The 18110-nt window shown below is 39.9% G+C and overlaps 1 protein-coding gene across 2 annotated transcripts in view; it reads left to right on the forward strand.

The window, feature by feature from the left end:
* FAM149A (family with sequence similarity 149 member A) overlaps positions 1-18110 on the forward strand; it is a 76330-nt gene that overhangs the window by 56599 nt on the left and 1621 nt on the right. For both annotated transcript variants that reach the window (XM_073341861.2, XM_073341862.2), the window contains exons 3-13: positions 3469-3601; positions 3904-4046; positions 7962-8087; positions 8529-8705; positions 9957-10147; positions 11897-12051; positions 14018-14121; positions 14321-14548; positions 14809-14929; positions 16278-16406; positions 16887-16965. In XM_073341861.2, the coding sequence (XP_073197962.2) occupies positions 3469-3601; positions 3904-4046; positions 7962-8087; positions 8529-8705; positions 9957-10147; positions 11897-12051; positions 14018-14121; positions 14321-14548; positions 14809-14929; positions 16278-16406; positions 16887-16965 (1586 nt within the window). The remainder of the gene's footprint in view (positions 1-3468; positions 3602-3903; positions 4047-7961; positions 8088-8528; positions 8706-9956; positions 10148-11896; positions 12052-14017; positions 14122-14320; positions 14549-14808; positions 14930-16277; positions 16407-16886; positions 16966-18110) is intronic.

The following is an 18110-nucleotide window of genomic DNA, read 5'->3' on the forward strand; positions in this document are numbered from 1 at the left end:
CCTGTGGATAATGTTACAATGTTTTGATAACTCTTGGCGATTGTATAACCAAAGCCAAAAAAGGGATTTTAGGCATACTGCCTCCGTATTGGTCGATGATCAAACCTCTGGCAGTAATCTCGAAGGGAAGGTGTGATGTTTCACTCCATATTCTTTATGAAAATATGCTTATGATATGGGAATAACAGCTGAGAAATACTTTATGCAGGATGGGTCTTGTGAGGTGTCATTGGAAAGGTTATGATTTACTGAATGTGATTATCCAATTTGTATGCCTGTATCATTTCTGTATCTGAAGTTAGGAATATTGACTTTGTATTTCAACTATGCTACTTTGGGTGACGCCCACTGCTAACACTTCAGGTACAACAATGGAAAAGCCAGACAGGGTTCATGGCCCATCAGTGAGGACAATGGACTGTCAAAAGGTTTGGCCTTCCTGTGGACAGTCCATACTGCCACTGACTCAAGTTGTGCATATCTCCCTCCCCATTGAGGGAGAGGGCGAATTTCATAAAACCTTTGGGTTTGTACCCCTTAAAGAGAGTGGGCACCAGAATGGATCTCTGTCTGTCTATGCAGCTGGGTGTGGGCTCTGCCTGTGTGCTTGACTGGAAGAGGCTTGTGAGCCTAGGCCCAGCAAGGCCAGGTAAAGGGGACCCAGGCTGGAAGAATAGGCTGACTCAGTGACACCCCAGCACATCAGGTGACACCTCAAAGGGCGCAAACCATCACAAGCCCACTCTCTGTATGTGTAAAGTATAATAAGTAGCAGTAAATATAATAAAGCAATACTAATTGAAACTTTTGTAGTTTTAAACACTTTACTGTAAGAAATAATGCAAATTGAGCCTATCAATTTCTAATAGATTTCAAAAAGTTTACTTGTTGTGACAGACCCAGACCAGTGGGGTACAGGAGTCTGGTAAAAGGCAAATATACTGGCCACTGGATGAATAGTTTTCTGTTCCCTGAGTGACCAGAGCAGGGACTGTCCTAGAGCAATCAGGAACCTGCTAGAACCAATTAAGATCGGTAAGCTAATTAAGACACCTGAAGCCAATTAAGAACATACTAGAATCAGTTATGGCAGGCAGACTAATCAGGATACCTGGTTTAAAAAGGACCTCCCATCAGTTAGTGGAGGGCGAGCAAGGTGTGAGAAGATGTTCTGCTGGAGGACTGAGAAGTACAAGCATGATCAGGCTTCAGGAGAAAGATCCTGCAGTGAGGATAAAGAAGGTTCTGGGGGGTGGACATGGGGAAGTAGCCCAGGGAGTTGTAGCTATAGCTGTCACGCAGCTGATACAGGAGGCATAGACAGCTACTATCCACAGGGCCCTGGGCTGGAGCCCGGTGTAGAGGGCGGGCCTGGGTTGCCTCTATCCCTCCAACTGCTGATCGGACACAGGAGGAGTTGATCTGGTCTGTGAGCAACACCAAAAGGGAAGTTCTAATTTGGAAAGGGATCTGGCCTGTCCTCGACCCACTAGGTGGGTCAACAGAGACTGCAGAGATTGTTCTCCATTTCCCCCATGCTGGCCAGTGATGAGGTTAGCTGAGTGAACAGCAGGTTTGAGCCTCTAGCAGAAGAGGCCAAACTGAGGGCTGCCGTGAACCTCTGAGGTGGGCAAATCTGCCAAAAAGTGGAGAACCCACCAAGGCAGAGGGGGAACTTTGTCACACTGTCTATAACTTGTACGATTTTGGCTTCACTGTCTTTAACTGTGCAGGAGGGACCATGTTATTCTTTCAGCACCTTTCACATATTGAGTATGTATGCATGTGCATGGTCGCATGTGTAAAGTAAATCCCTATACACATGTTCAGGGTGTCCTGGTAATAGTTAAAATGATAATCATCCAGCAGTGTAATGTGGTAGAAAAGTTAACCTATCAATCGGGCCCTACCAAATTTGCAGCCATGAAAAACTTGTCACGGACCATGAAATCTGGTCTCCCACTGTGAAATTTGGTCTTTTGTGTGCTTTTACCTGATACTGTGCAGATTTCACAGGGGAGACCGTAGTTTCTCAAACGGGGGGTCCTGATCCAAAATGGAGTTGCAGGGGGTTAAAGGATTATTTTAGGGGTGGGTGTGGTATTGCTACCCTTACTTCTGTGCTGTCTTCAGAGCTGGGTGACTGGAGAGTGGCAGCTGCTGACTGCGGGGCCAGCTCTGCAACAGCAAAGATGGCAATACTATACCATGCTATCCTTACTTCTGCACTGCTGCAGGAGGCGACTCTGCCTCCAGAGCTGGGCTTGTGGTCAGCAGCCATCTCTCTCCAGCTGCCCAGCTCTGAAGGCAGCGCTGCAGCCAGGAGCAGTGCAAAAGTAAGGGCAGCAGTACTGCAACCCCCCGGCCACTTCTTTTTGGGTCAGGACCCGTAAAATTACAAGACTGTGAAATTTTAGATTTTAATAGCTGAAATCATGAAATTAGCCATTTTTAAAATCGTATGACCGTGAATTTGACCAAAATGGATCGTGAATTTGGTAGGGCCCTACCTATCAGCCTTTGGATGATAGGTATGATTGCAGCATACACCCATCCCGCTCTACCTAAAAGCCTATACCCCTCTCATTACCCTTATTTAACAGATGGATTTCACAGCATGTTCTGAAAGTCATGTGTGTCTGTCATAAACATGAAGGGAAGGCTAACCAGCTTTAAATCCCTCCTGGCCAGAGGAAAAACCCTTTCACCTGTAAAGGGTTAAGAAGCTAAAGATAACCTCGCTGGCACGTGACCAAAATGACCAATGAGGAGACATTGGTAAAGGGTTAATAAGCAATTTAGTTAGATATGCGTTAGATTCTGTTTTGTTTAAATGGCTGATAAAATAAGCTGTGCTGAATGGAATGTATATTCCTGTTTTTGTGTCTTTTTGTAACTTAAGGTTTAGCCTAGAGGGATTCTCTATGTTTTGAATCTGATTACCCTGTAAGGTATTTACCATCCTGATTTTACATAGCTGATTCTTTTACTTTTTCTGTAATTAAAATTCTTTTTTTAAGAACCTGATTGTTTTTTCATTGTTCTTCAGATCCAAGGGTTTGGGTCTGTGTTCCCTTATGCATATTGATGAGGATTTTTATCAAGCCTTCTTCAGGAAAGGAGGTGTAGTGCTTGGGGAGATTATGGGGGGGAAAGACGTTTCCAAGTGGGCTCTTTCCCGGTTATATTTGTTAGACGCTTGGTGGTGGCAGCAATAAAGTCCAGGGACAAAAGGAAAAGTAGTTTGTACCTTGGGGAAGTTTTAACATAAGCTGGTAAAAATAAGCTTAGGGGTTTTTTCATGCAGGTCCCCACATCTGTACCCTAGAGTTCAGAGTGGGGAAGGAACCTTGACAGTGTCACACACAGGCATACATCACTACCATATATATGGTATATGTGCAATGTTACTTTTAGTATGTTTGTGTAAAATACATTTGATTCTTATTACTTTGTTTCTTTCCACAGTGAAACTGTTTCATCACTGTCTTCTAGCAGTCCTATAACACCAACAGACTTGAATAATTCTTGGTCTGGAATACAAAGCTATACTACAGGGTTGTCCACTGAAAGAAGCTCAATTTACTCTTGGAGGGATGATGTATGTCACAAATTTTTATTAATAGTACTTTTTGTCTAATTTACTGATGAAAGATTAAACTGTTTTACAGAAAACTAAGGTTTTGAATCAACGTACAGCACATGACTTGTAATCGAAAAGTTACTTTTTTTCCAGTGCAGGACAGCTGCTATAGCAGTAAAGAAAACCAAATTAGTAACAAGGTCATTTGTTAACTCAGTTGTGTCTCCAGTGACTACTACTAATAATGTCTTATATTTGGTATGGTTCTCATTTTAAATATGTTTAGCTGTATTTCCTAAAAACAGTCTTATAATTTGTAGGAATATGACAAAGCTAATACACAAAGAGTGCATCAGTCATTCTGGGATGTGGATGAAATGTTGTTTGAAGGAAAAGTGAGTTCTCAAACCCAGAGTCTGCAGGCAGAATGTAAAGAGTGGACCAAAAGGTCTCTTCATCTGAGGTAAGGGAATTGCTTACTAGAATTAGTTTGAAGCTATCAGAATTTTGTTTGATTAATTTATTTTATTTTCTAGGTATCTCAATCTGAGCTGTTCTTATTGGCATATATTTGTAGTACTATTTTCACAATTGTGTTCAAATTCATCTGCAGTTCAATGGTCAAACTTCAGAGGGGTAGCCATGTTAGTCTGTGTCCACAAAAACAACAAGGAGTCCAGTGGCACCTTAAAGACTAACAGATTTATTTGGGCATAAGCTTTTATGCCTGCATCTGTAATTTTCTCTCCATGCATCTGAAGAAGTGGGATTTTTAACCCACAGAAGTTTATGCCCAAATAAATCTGTTAGTCTTTAAAGTGCCACTGGACTCCTCATTGTTTTAGTGGTCAAACTGGGTGTCAGTCCTTAGCCATGCATGGACTCTCTGTGCCCTACCTGCTCATGATGTTCTTCCTAAGTAATGTAGTAATCGCAAAAGATTTTATATTAGTGCAGGATCATGAGAATAGTTATGTGTGTGAAAATTAATATGAGAAAAGAAGAAAAATTTATTTCAGTAGTGACTTTTAATATTTACAGCATACATCTAATAGTGCAATTAATACTCTATTTATAAAAACTAACCTCAGTGAAGACATACAACAAAATCCTGTGTGCCCTGAAGTCAATACAAAGACACCCATGCTGCCAATTCTACCCTGTTGAATGCAGTCCTTTTTAGGAGTAGGGAGAAAAGAGTGTGTCCATAGGCTGCAGGAATAGTATGTGGCTATGGTGATGTCACCATCCTGAGGCATGTAAACCAGTATGAACCAAAGTGAAATGTTAGCAAAGCAATAAGTAGTTCTATAAATGGAGAGATATGTACTTATGGAGAAAATGTCCTTGGCTCTTTCATGGTGGTGCAAGGTGCCTGCGGAACACAGGGACTGCTCTTTCCTTCGATCTCTAGCACAGCAAACCACCCAACGAGGGCAGGGAGGAGACCCATGCCCTGTTATGTGCTCAGAGGGTCACACAACACCATTAAAGTGGTACTGCCTTGTGTGCGCACATATGTACACTCTTATTGTCATAGGGTGGCTCCACACCATTCTAATGTGAGCCTGTGTGTATCTGGATAACCTAGTCCTTAATCTTTAAAAGGATTTTAGTTTTAAGTTTCCAGAGAATCATAATTACCAAATGTCAATGAAAAAAGATTTAGAATGTGTTGTTAAGGTTGACAATAATAATAACTAATAAATACTACAATCCTTTATGTGAATCAGGAGACATTAAATACATAAACTTGAAGCAACATTTCCGTATTGTTATACAAAATCTTTTCTTTCTTTAAATGCTATAACAATTCATAGGATATGCAGAAATCCTGCTGTTGTGTAGAAGTGTAGCTAATTCAATATATGCATTCTCAGCTGATTACATTTTTACAGTATTTTCACTGGACTAGAGTTCATATGAATGTTGGGTACTTAGCTCTGATAACGATGGTAAAAAGTAAATGGAACTTATTAATGAGCTCCTGGAAATAGGTAGATTGAACCTGCCTACCAGTACATGATTCAGGAGGGAAATATATTAACTTAATTTGAGCCAATTTAAAGATTATAGACTAGATAGTAGAGAGACAAGATGGACAAGGAAATATCTTTTAATGAACCAAATTCTGTTGGTGAGAGGGACAAGTTGGTTCAATAAAAGATATTGCCTTATCTACCCTGTTTCTCTAATATCCTGGGACCAACATAGCTACAATAACACTGGATAGACTAGTTATGGAATATAAGTGTCATTAACTATTTTGTTAAGTTATTTTGAAAAAAGATGAGTATAGTAGAAAAGAAAGCTTGATACAGTGGTCCTCATGCTCTTCTCCAGTCTGGATTGTTTCTGTATGCTCTGTTTCTTCTCCGGGAATCTGCCGAAGCCTCTTGTAATGATTGCAAGTGTATGTCAGGACTGGGGGTGGAGGTTGGAAGCAGTTGTTCTGAGTGACTGGCTCCCTTGGGAACTTGGTAGATTTCTGCTTGGAAATTTGTACAAGTTAATGAGTGAACCAACATAAACTTTGCCTCTGCAACTCTCTACCCTGTCAAATGGAGAATAGTGCACAGCTCTAGCACTATAGCAATATGATTTCTGAAGGAGCTATCCTACTAGGTGAGGTGTTAGCAAGAGAGCCACACAACGCTGTCATTATGGATTCTTGAGAGTCCATTGCATTGGCCCTTCAGTTCTCTGTGGATCTTTAGGCTTTCAAGTTCATATCCCCTGTCCTGTGAGTGGAACATTCTTGCAAATCCTGTCATGTAGATTTTTCAGAGCTATATCTCTCCTCCACAGACAGAGATTGTTTTTTAAATCAAGTTTGTATGTTTTTCTAAAATATCTGCTCTAGGAATTATTTTGTGGAAGTGCTATGCCCTGTGTTATACAGGAGGTCAGACTAGATGATCACAGTGGTTTCTTTTGATCTTGGAATCTATGAATTACTGGAAAGGTATGGAAAAATTCTAGTGATATAGAAAAAGCCTGTCTGACATGAATGTCAGCTCTCGAAGAAATATTCACAGGTACGAGAAGTTCTGTGAACATTACAGTGCTTAATTACAGGTGCTAAGGGAGTTTATTTTAGGGAATTTTCTACCACCTGATATTGAAAAATGCATAGTGTGCCATAGTTAACTCTGAGCTTTAAAAAAAAAAACCCTTAGTTCTCAGTCAGGGCTAGATTGTGAACGCCTTTACTCACAGTGTTGAGCAATTTCAGGAGTTGCTCCATTGACTCTAGTGGGACTGCTGCTCTGAGTAATTGTTCCCCAGTGTGAAAAAGTGGTTTACAGTCAGTCCTTCCAATAGGTAAGTCATGCTGGTCTCTGTTTGAACAGCAAAACATATTTAGTTGCTCAGACTGGGCCTGAACATTGCCATTGATTTCATTAGGCATGGGATCAAACCTAATAAAAGAAAAGGTCTTTACTTACTGCGTCAGTTTATAAAGTAGAGAATTTGTAATAATTAATGAGTTATTGACTAATGAACATGACTCAGAACTTTCTTATTTACAGTGCCATTCAGTGAAAAAGTAGGAGTTTCTCAAGGAAGAGTTTCCAAGTATTTGAACGAACCTGAGAATCTCAGATTGAAATATACAAGTTCCTACTTATTACCTGTAGACTCCCCTCAAGAGCCCTTGAAAATGTTTAGGGGAAAGCAATGTAAAGTAATGAGCATTAATCAGATAAATAATGATCCAAAATTCTCTATTTCACAAAGGGATTGTGTATACATTAAAAGAAAAATAAACTTCCCTTCCCCCCCCCCCCAGTTGCAGCCTATACATTAAAGCCTTATCTGGTCCCAATTTCAATAACATGTACATTAGCAGCCACCTTTATAAACATTTTGGGTCAGATCCTTTGTCCCCAGGGAGGTCACTTTTGTGTTACTAGAGTTGTGCAGAGTGATGTTAAAGTAACCCTATTGGGATCGTGTTCTCCATGTATTTTAAAATTTTCTCTTTCTATGTTGTCTGATGGACTGTTGATATGAAAGAAAGTTTTATGTTCTGTATGCAAATCAACTTTTATAACATAGTTCATGTAGCTCGTGTGGGTGTTATCTGTTGTCCTTTCAGTAAATGTCTGGCTATTTTTAAAGCTTATAGGCCTGATCCTCAACTGGTTTAAATTAGCATAGATCTACTGGCTTCAGTGCAGCTACACCACTTTACATTATCTGAGGATCTGGCCCCTTGTTCCCATTAATTACTCAGAATAAATGTATGGAAGCTATTATTAAATTATTTCTACCTGTTTGTTGGTATTGCAGGTGTCTGTATTTTTCACATTGCTGCACTTCCTGGTATTCTGATTTGATTACGTGTAACTACTTCACATTCTGTATTTTGCAGGATTTTAGGAAAACAGCTTCTTTTTCCTAGGGGTGAAGGCTTTCAGCATTTTCAGAGCAGAACAACTAGCTCGGCATACACCAAATCTTTACTTGGCCTCTGTGAAAGTACTAGCAACACAAAAGAGTATGTTAACAGTTTCATATATGTTACTTTTTAAGCATTTCTATTGACATTACATTTTTTTCATATATTCCTAATATTTATAGCAACTAAATATAGTTACAGTTAACATAAAAAAACCTCAGTCACAAATACATAAACATTACCTCTTATAGATGATCAAATAAGTGAAAAGTTTGTATGACCTATCAAAGAGTTCCCTGATTGTGCAGCAATTGTATCGTAGGCTTTTAAGACCTTATTAGGATATCATTTCAGTATGTTGTCTTTATGTAGTGGAAATAAAATTTACTTAGTCAAAAGCACTTCACTTTGATCTATCATATCTTTTCATAGGTTTATAGGCATATTATTTTAATAACCTTAAAACACCTCAGTATAATGCAGCATCTGCCTATTTACACTTCTTTCCATGTATATTTAATTCTAATTCTTTTATTTCAGGCTGTGCGTTTCGGGATCTAAATTAGTTCCAATAGCATCCCCAGTACACAAATCATTAAACTGTGGTTCCCCAAGGATTTCTGTTTCTGAGTCATCTGAGTATTCATTCCTGGAAGAAGAAATCTATGAGGTGGATGGAAAAATTGAAGAATATCTTGCTTTTGACAACAAGGAGCTGTAAATAAATTATATATATTTTTTGAAGAATATAATGAGAAACTGTCATGAAATTGCTTAAAACCTGGTGCTTTGCTTCTCTCTAAACCTACTTCCAATTAATTTAGAAAATTCCTTAGTTCTCACTTCTGTGGTTCAGAAGTACACTGTGTAGCTCAAAAAGGGGGGATGCAAAAGTGATTTTAAGCCCCCTTTCCATTCCCTTCCAACCCTGGGCTACCGATGTGTCCCCTGGCATAAGTTAAAGGAGCCTGAAGAGTGAGAGTGCAGGGAAACCACATACCTAGCGCTGGCTGTAGGGTTGGGAAGTTATGGTAAAGGAACCATTGTGCCCTCTCCCTGTCCCTGAACTAGTTTGATTCTTCTGGGGCCAGCTACACCACCTTTAGGGTCACTTTCCATCGGCACATCTAGAATGCAGCCAAGGATGAGGCCTTTCTGAATTGAGATTATAGAGGTTGTTTTTAATATAATTTTTTTCATTTTCTTAAATTGTAATATGATATAGTTAATGTTAGAATAAGCACAGAATAAAATTTAGTTCCAGAAAGCTCTTTTCATACTAAGTGTATCATGAGGCAGTGAGTAAGGGTTCTGTGACACACCTGTTCCCCAGTCCAGACAGGAAGAGAGAGAAATAAAGAGGGGTGAAAATGTCCATATAATAATGGAAGGGTGGGTGTGGCACATGAAGTTACATGGTCCCCTGCTCCTGCAAAGCTGTAGAAATCCCTCCAAGTCATTCCACATGGTCATGGCAAATGTGTCGGGATGAGCAGGATGTGGAGCTAAGGATCTACTCTACACAATATTCTCCCCTTCAGAGCTGGTGGGATGGTATTTTCCTTAGGTGGTGGTGAAGTAAGGGGGTGTGGGATTCTAGCCCCCCGTGCCCAAGTCCATCAGTTTTGTCTCATTCCTGCTATACTATCTATGTCTATGGCTGCTATATCAAGAGTCTCAAAAACTTCTTGCTGTAATGCTCCAGTTTAATTTTTCATGCTGCTACCACCTCCATTCAACCAGCAAGAGGCAACAAAGCAAAGTAAAACCAATTCATAATTTCAGTTTAGAGCGGTTCTGTTTTCTTCCCACAGTACTTGGGTCATGTATAATATGAACCTTGATCTTTTAAATACAAATCTATTTTATGCTTTTCTGGATCCATAAGAAAATATGTTAGTTTCACTGTTTTTGTTAACAGAAACATGTAGAAGTTGATAATAAAGCTGAATTTGCTTCAATCATTAGTGGTGATGAGTGTTTGGAACAAAAGAAAACCCAGCTTGCTCGAAAGAGGAATAAATGTGGCATTCCTCCAGTTTCTCCCAATGCCTGTATCAAAGACGCAGTGGCTGCTGAAGTGTTTGATGGTGTCTGGAGCAATATAGTTGAAATATTGGAGGAGCTGATTAGAAAAAACTGGGAAACTGCTATCACAGGTACTCAGAGTTTTTGTAGATGGCACTTATAGACTTGTACTTGGAACAGTAATTTAGTTTCACCAATTAATTAAATATGGCTTAGCAAACATCTTTATTATTATTCTTAAATATCACTTTGTGTTTACATGGCACTTTATAAAATTCATGCACATTCTCCCAATGGAAAGATTCTTACTGACTTCAGTGGGCTTTGGATCAGCCCCATAAAGAGAGGTCTCTCACAAGAAGTGCTTGTGGGCACAAAGAGATCCTTGGTGCAATATATAACATGATGCCTCTTGGAAGCTCTTCAGCAGTAAGGATTGAATCTGGGACCTGGGTATTTAAAAGCATTAGCCTTTAATGTTTAAGCTAAAAGACCCAAGTTTGTTAGCAAAATCACAGTAGAGACTCATCAAACTCTGTGTGGTCCAGCCACTAAAGGAGGAGAGAGAGCTACGCTGACTCTGGGTTATGCAGAAATGAACATAGGATGAAAGAACATAGTTCACTGTGATTAAATTTAACTCTTCCTGGTGTTTTCAACAGACTGTTGCACAGAAAAGCAGAAGGTAAAGAACTAACTATTGGTGAAATGTTGTCCTCTGGCATGTGCATGGAGTTGCCTTTAGAAGATAATGGGATATACATTTTAAGAAACAATGCAGATTAACAGAAGAAACAATGCCAGAAAAACATACATAAAATTAATCTTAAATAAAAAGGAAAAACATATCAATGGAAACAAGTAAAATAATAAACCTCAAATTCATTTTAAAACTATGGCTGGTCTACACGTAAATATTCACAGCTCTGAGTGGGGTAGCTGTGCAGCCTAACCACTGGCATAGACACAGCTAGGTTGACAGAAGAATGCTTCTAGTGACCTAGTTACTATTTCAGTGGGAACATTACCTCCCTAAGCAATGTAGAAACCCGTTCCAGTGCTCTAGCTGTGTCTACACTTTGGAGTTATGCTGGCATAGCTACAGGGCTGTAACTATGCCATTATAGCCCCCATAGTGTAGAAACGGTCTAAGTAGAAGTTGTTAAATATTTGCAGGAATCTATGCTGGTAGAACTGAGTGTTGCGTGTGTAATTGCCAGACTGCACAAGAATTGTTCAGGCTACAAGTGAATTGTTTAGCTCAGTATTATGCATTAAAGATGATTTAGGTTTGCTACCTTGTCCTCTAAGAAGGAAATCCACTTGTGGAGAATAAGCTGCTAAGCAAAGTATGTGGGCTAGGACTGTTGAGAAATTTAAGGATATGATAGAAATAATATAATGGCTTATACTCACTGGAAAAGTAGCAATTCAGCTTTTGGCAGGCAGGAATGGATTAAGAGGACATTTGGTTGCTTCTGTTCACACATTTTTCTGTTTCTAACACACCTTACATGAGAATGTTTCAATAATGTTCCAGTTGTTTTACCAGTGTTTTCTAAAAAAAAAGCAAATTACATCTCTTCCACGTACATGGCCCAACTGATTTTATCATTGACAGAGAAAATACAGTCATTTTGAAAATGTTTTTAGAAATAAATGCTTTTAATCTCACAACTAGTTTATTTTTAAATGTCATGAAGGCTTAAATTAAAACTAATCTAAGACAAAATGTCAACATTTATAATAAATGTGGAATACTGTTTTTCTAGCAGATAATATGTCAAACCTGAGTCACTGATATTTTCCTACCATCATCAATTTGTTTAACTGCATAAAATTTTGTTTCTTAATCACTTGTATGTTCTACACTGGTGCAGAGAATGACAAGCAGGTGGAGAAATTGAAAGCTATTACAAGTAAATTGCCACATCAACTAGTCTCCCGTATTACAGCAGATACAGCAAGTGTCCCCCCATCAAGAGGCTCTGAGGCACGAAGCACATCTTTTGGTTCGCATTTTGTTCCATCTCAGGTAAAATATTGTTCCACAAAACAGAATTCTGTTTTCAGTTGGCCTAGGCCTTTTCTAACTTAGATCTGAAAAGTTTCCATTTTATTGATTTATGCATATATAAGGTATTTAGTTTGACTTTCCATCTTTGAGTCTGGTTTTTAAAAAAACACAAGTCTACATCATTGTTATAACCACTTTTTATTTGGACCCCAATTAGAATTGAGACCTTATTGTGTTAGGTGCAATAAAAACAGATAGCGGTACTCCCTATTCCCTCCCAGAAAATCATACCCTTTATATTGAGAGACAATCCTTCCCTTTCAATAGAACCATGAAAGAACTCTTCCCTGCAAGGTGCATGTGAAGTTCCAGCTTAACTCCCCTCGTTCAAAACCCCTAACATCAGGTTGTCTTAGTTGCTCCTCTTCTCTCTCTCTTCCCTTCCCTCTCTCTCCCCTTCCGCTCCCCACTGCATTATGGGTTGGTGGACAAAGGGACTTGTTCAGTGTCTGCCTCAGTGTTGGAACTTGGGAGTCTTGGGTTCTATTTGAGTTTCTGGAGGTGGGTATGCTCTAGCAGTTACATACTCTTCTGTTTCTTTTCTTTAGCCTGTCCCTTTCTGTCTCTGTCCCCTATGCTTCTGTTTCCCATAGTCTGTTCCTATTCACATCCAGCATGTCCTTACCCCTGCATTCAAGCAGATTTCTTCTTCTCCTCCATGCTTCCTAGGCGTCCACAGAGGGAACTTTGAGAACATAGGAGAGACAGCTTCTCTGCTCTTAGGGCTTGTCTACACTTATGGGGGATCAGTGAGCAGCGATTGATGCATCGATGGTTGATTTAGTGGGTCTAGTGAAGACCCACTAAATCAACCGCAGATCGCTCTCCTGTCAGCTCCTGTACTCCACCGGATTGAGAAGCGTAGGGGGAGTCGAGCGGAGAGCGTCTCCTGTCGACATTGCGTAGTGTCAACCCCACGGTAAGAGGATCTAAGCTATGTCTATTTGAGTTACGCTATTCATGTAACTCATATTGCATAGCTTAGATTGAATTTTCCCTGTAGTGTAGACAAGGCCTTAGTTCCAGTGCTTGGTACTGTAGTGGCCCAGCAGCCAGGAGTAAATTGCAACCAAAAAAAAAGTCCTATTCAGCCCCTGCAGCCTTGATCTAGAATATGCCCAGTGAAAATGGAATATTTTGAGAATTTAACTACCATCCTCTAACAAACCTTTACTGACTAAGTGCAGACAGCAATGGTCAGAGGTTTATAATTTGGCCAAATTTGGATGGATTTTCATGGGGGCATTTCAAGTCGCCTCTCTGTCCCTACAGCAACTCCTCTGCTAAATTTTTGAGTCCCTACTCCAAAGCCTGGTGGTGGTAGAGCTTCTCTGTAAAGTGGTTGTAAGAATTTTTTAATAGTAACAAAACGTATTTTTCACTAACCTCATTCTCAGAAATGGCTGAACCATTTTTGGTGGAACTTTTCAAAAAGTAAGTAAATAAATTATATATATAAATTATATATAAAAGCCTGAAGTGGACACACAATAGGAAAAATTTTAGCCTGAAGAAAAAGCTTTAGGCAAAGTTATAGGGCTCTGTTTTCAATGACTTACAATAGAATGGAAAAGCAACCCTAATTATAGTCATTGCTGTCATCTCTGCCTATAATAGCAATAAATAATGGGATACATATTACTTATGTTTGCAGTGATAATATTCAAGAGTTCTTTCTTGTAATATGTATGGTTAGTTTTAGTTTTCCAGCTTTGTTTTGTGGAGTATTAACCCTTATTTGTTTGCATTTTATCTTCTTTATGGGAGACATTTTCCATTATGATCTGAAGTGGGATTTCTCTTGCATACTGTTTTTAAGCATTTTTTGACCTAACTATGTGGGTTTTGGGGGTTTTGAAGCCTTCCTCCATAGAAGGTAATGAGACTGAAAGGTTAAATACATTTATTTTTTTGCTCTGTTTAGGTTCACCGTTTCTCCAGCAATTTCTATAGTGATTTGAATGGCGTCATGACAATTCAAGCTAAACCACTCCAACAGAGGCATACAAGCTTGGCAGACAAGATACAGTAAATATTGCTATGAAAATAGTACACTTTTTTTATGCTGTACTTTGTCATTTTGGCCATATAAAATATGCTTTGGGATTTCAAAAATGTAATTAAAAATGCAGACATCTTTCTGTCAATAATAGATATGACTGAGTTTTAATTTATAAAAGTAACAATTATATTCTTCTAAAAAGTGTGTGTTTTGTTTTCTCTCTAGGAATGAACAAGAAGACAAACAACATAGTATAGGCTCCAGTGTTCTCAACTCAGTGCGGACTCGGCGGGGGCGAATTACTGATAACAGTATTCTCTCATCATCTCGGGTACTGCTGGCATCTTCTAGGAAAATGCCAACCCATCGTAGGCTACCATCTCTCACTTCAGATCCACTATGCTCAAAAACTCCTAATGTGTACAGTGATGAAGTCCTTAGGGGCACTAAATTGTGAGTTTTTAGTTTCACTTTCTTCTTCCTTGCTGAACTTGAACAAGAGCATTCATTGTTACAGGGTTTAGTGAAGTATTGTAAAAGATTGCTGAAAGATTCCACACTTCATACAGAAAAATGAAGCATACATAAAGCATGTTCTGAGAGCTGCCGCTGCATTAAGTGTTCTGCTATTTACAGTAACTTAAATGTATTAAGAAATGTTGTCCCCGGTGTATTAGATGGAATATGAAATCTGTTTAATCTGAATCCTACAGGTATACTGGCTTAGATCGCTTGTCCTCTCCACTTGTACATACAGCCCAGAACAAGTTACCACCAATAAACACGGAGACTGTTGAACAGTATCTTTCAGTACCTGGATCACGGCAAGGCTTTGTAAGATGTGCTTGTTAATATTGTTAAAGGACATCAGTAACTTGAACAAAAAAATTCCCCAAACCCACTTTGTATCACTGGTTGAAATTAGTACTTTGGGGAGAGTTGTATTCAATCATATTTTATTGTGATACAAGGCCTTAAGATATGTGAGAATTTATAGTTACGTTTTGAAGGGACATTGGGAGATATTTTAGGTCCCAAATGTAGGTTATTTTAAAGATATTTTTCTAAAATTAAATAATTTTTTCTTGAATTTCTAAAGAGCAGATATAAATGAATTTTGTATCTGTGTTTTAGATTTATATATTGCCTTGCAGTGTTTTCTGCGTTGTGCCAGTGCATGAGAAGTAGAAATTGAAATTGACTAAAAGTGAATATAAATAAAAGTGAAACTGATCCATTTTCATTGTCCAAGAAGTATGAAGTACAAGAAAAGAGAAAAATGATGAAAAGTAAATTAGAATTTTGAAATTATTTCAGTTTGAATAATATATTTCCAAATATTTTTAAAATTATAAATATGGACATACATGAAGAAACCCATAACTTTTATGGTTTTGTATGTTCTTATGCTCCTTAATGAGATGGTGTAGTGGTTGGGGCATTATCCTAGGACTTAGAAGACCCTGGTTCAAGTCCCTACTCTGGCAAAGACATCCAGTGTGACTGTGAGCATGTCACTTGCTTTACTGTGCCTCACTTCCTCATCTCTAAAATGGACATAGTCAGTAGAGATGTTGAGGAGAGGGGTGAGGTCTAAGCATTGCCCCTCAAAGGATGTTAGGTGCCTAACTCTGTGCTGGGAGGGAGGTGCTTCAGGATTCCTACATGTAAACTCTTTCCTAGAATTAAGCATTTTAGCCAACTCAGTCCTTTCTCATGAAAAACAGTACTGGTGGTGGTCCTGCACCCCCACTCCTTCTACTAAAAACTCAGTGGTTAGAGGACTCACCTGGGATGTGGAAGACCCTCCTAGCCGTCTTTTATAATAGGTACAGTAGGGTCTAGCATAACCCTCTCAAATTATGTAGAACATGAGAGATAGACACATGCTGTTAACACAGCTATCATTCTTCGTCTTAAACAGAGCCTCTTGCAATTACACTTACCCCTCTCCTACCCTCTCTATAAAACATGTTATCTTAATTTTTAGACACTTGAAATCCAATTGAAAAGCCCAAAATAGTTATTTTAAAAACTCTTAACTCAAGCCTTTCACTTAATGGAGAATTAGCTCTTTGCTTTTTTTTTTTTCTTTTAATTTAAGCAAAGGTCAAAAGGATTCTTATTTTAGCCTGCCAATATTTGCATTTATTTCAATGCTCAATTTTTTTTTCTCTTTCAGCATAGAGGGAGATATCCTCATAGTAGAGTGTCAAGTGCAGTACCTGACAGTACAGAGCAACGACCACTTAGAGAACGAACTGTCATTATTGATCAGTTTTCAAGACCCAACACAACTAACACATTCAGGGTGGGTTTTTGTGTGATTAGAGATGTTGGGCCAGACATCTATGGAAGGGTGGGACAGAGAGAGATGCAGAAAACCTGCCTCCCCAACACCACCACCATCTTTGTATGACTGCAAAACAGCCTCCCACAGTACCAGACCTTGTGATCTCAGGCGTGAAGGGACTGCTTACTCCTACTCCCTCCAGAGAGCAGGATGTCTAAAAGAGGGTGGGACCACATTCCTGCACCCCATCTACACGGGTCTGAAGAGTGGGGTTAGTGTGCTGGGAAGAGAGATCTGCTGCATCCTAGTGAGTGAAGCAGATTGCGCCACCTCCATATGCAAGAAAGATGCCTGTGGAGGCACAATGTCTCTTATACTCCTAGAGCAGTGCAACTCCACCACTGCCCTCTGTGCTGGGCTGTGGTGTGAAAGTCACAATCAAATCCTTAATCTGTGAGAGGACCATAATGAACAAAAATATTTCCCCCCTTTTTACAGTCAGATACCCCTCATAAAAGGTTGTTGACGCCCATGGATTTTGCTAACCATACATGGACAGGTCAAGGCTTTTTAACAGGTAAGCAAAACCAAAAGATTAATTTAAAAAAGAACACACAGAACGCCTGATGAGGGGGAAATTGGGGGTACCTTGTGTGCGGGAGCACACAGAGCCTCTGACATGGGGGGGAAGAGGAGAAAGGAGGGCATGGAAGAGATGGGAATGGTGGGGATAATGGGGACCCTGGTATGGGTGGAGAGGGGAATGGGGGGATACACGGAGCCCCTGGCAGGGAGGAGATTGGAGGAGTTCCTGAAATAGAGGGGAGGGCAGCATGCAGGGAGCTTTTGCGGCAGGGTGGAGGTATGCAAGGAGCCCCTGGTGTGTACAATAAGCTTGGCCTACAAAAGCTATGAAGTGTGCAACCCCCTCATTGTAGGTTCTATATAAATGGCAGCAGTGGTGGTGGTTGTTTATATTTTTTTTCCAGACACTTACTCATAGATGTGTATTGCACATGACATTCCACACTAGATTATAAAATGTCTAAACATACTCCATATAATTATGCTTTTTCATTGGCTGAGGCTGCAAAAGCTTTACACCCAACTTTTAATAGCATTTCTCTGTTTGTCTGTCTGTCTATGTAATGCAAAAACTTTTGAACACTGCATCTAATCAATTCCAAAATATCAGAGTCCCTTCTAGGCATCAGTGGCCAGAACCCTATTGGGTTTTTTTTTGGCGGGGGGCAAATCAGAACATTGAAAGGGAGGAAGTGGGGGCACATTGACACGTGAATGACAACACCCAGACAGATAACACTGAGGTGGGAAATGTGGGTGTACACACAGAGCCCCTGTCACTCAGGGGAGAATGTGGGACACTGGTATAGGGCAAGAGAGGGAATGGATGGCAATTGGTGGGGGTGATATAAGGGGAATAGGTGAAAGGTTTGCAAGCAGAGTCCCTGCCAAGGGGGATGGGGAGAGTGGGGGGACCCTGGTGTGGGGGGATATTTGTGAATCCCTTGCATGGGGGGGAGGAGGGAGACAGACCCTTTGGCATAGGGAGATGGGGGGAGGAGTGCGTGGGATGACGTGGGAATGGGGAGACACAGAGCCACTAGCATGGGGGATAGAAAGGGTAGCCTTTACATGGGAGGAAGGGGAAATTGGGGGCACAAACAACTCCTGGCAGCGAGAAGATTGGGGGGAGTTGCA

The sequence above is a fragment of the Lepidochelys kempii genome, chromosome 4 (assembly GCF_965140285.1).
Source record: "Lepidochelys kempii isolate rLepKem1 chromosome 4, rLepKem1.hap1, whole genome shotgun sequence".
NCBI lineage: Eukaryota > Metazoa > Chordata > Testudines > Cheloniidae > Lepidochelys > Lepidochelys kempii.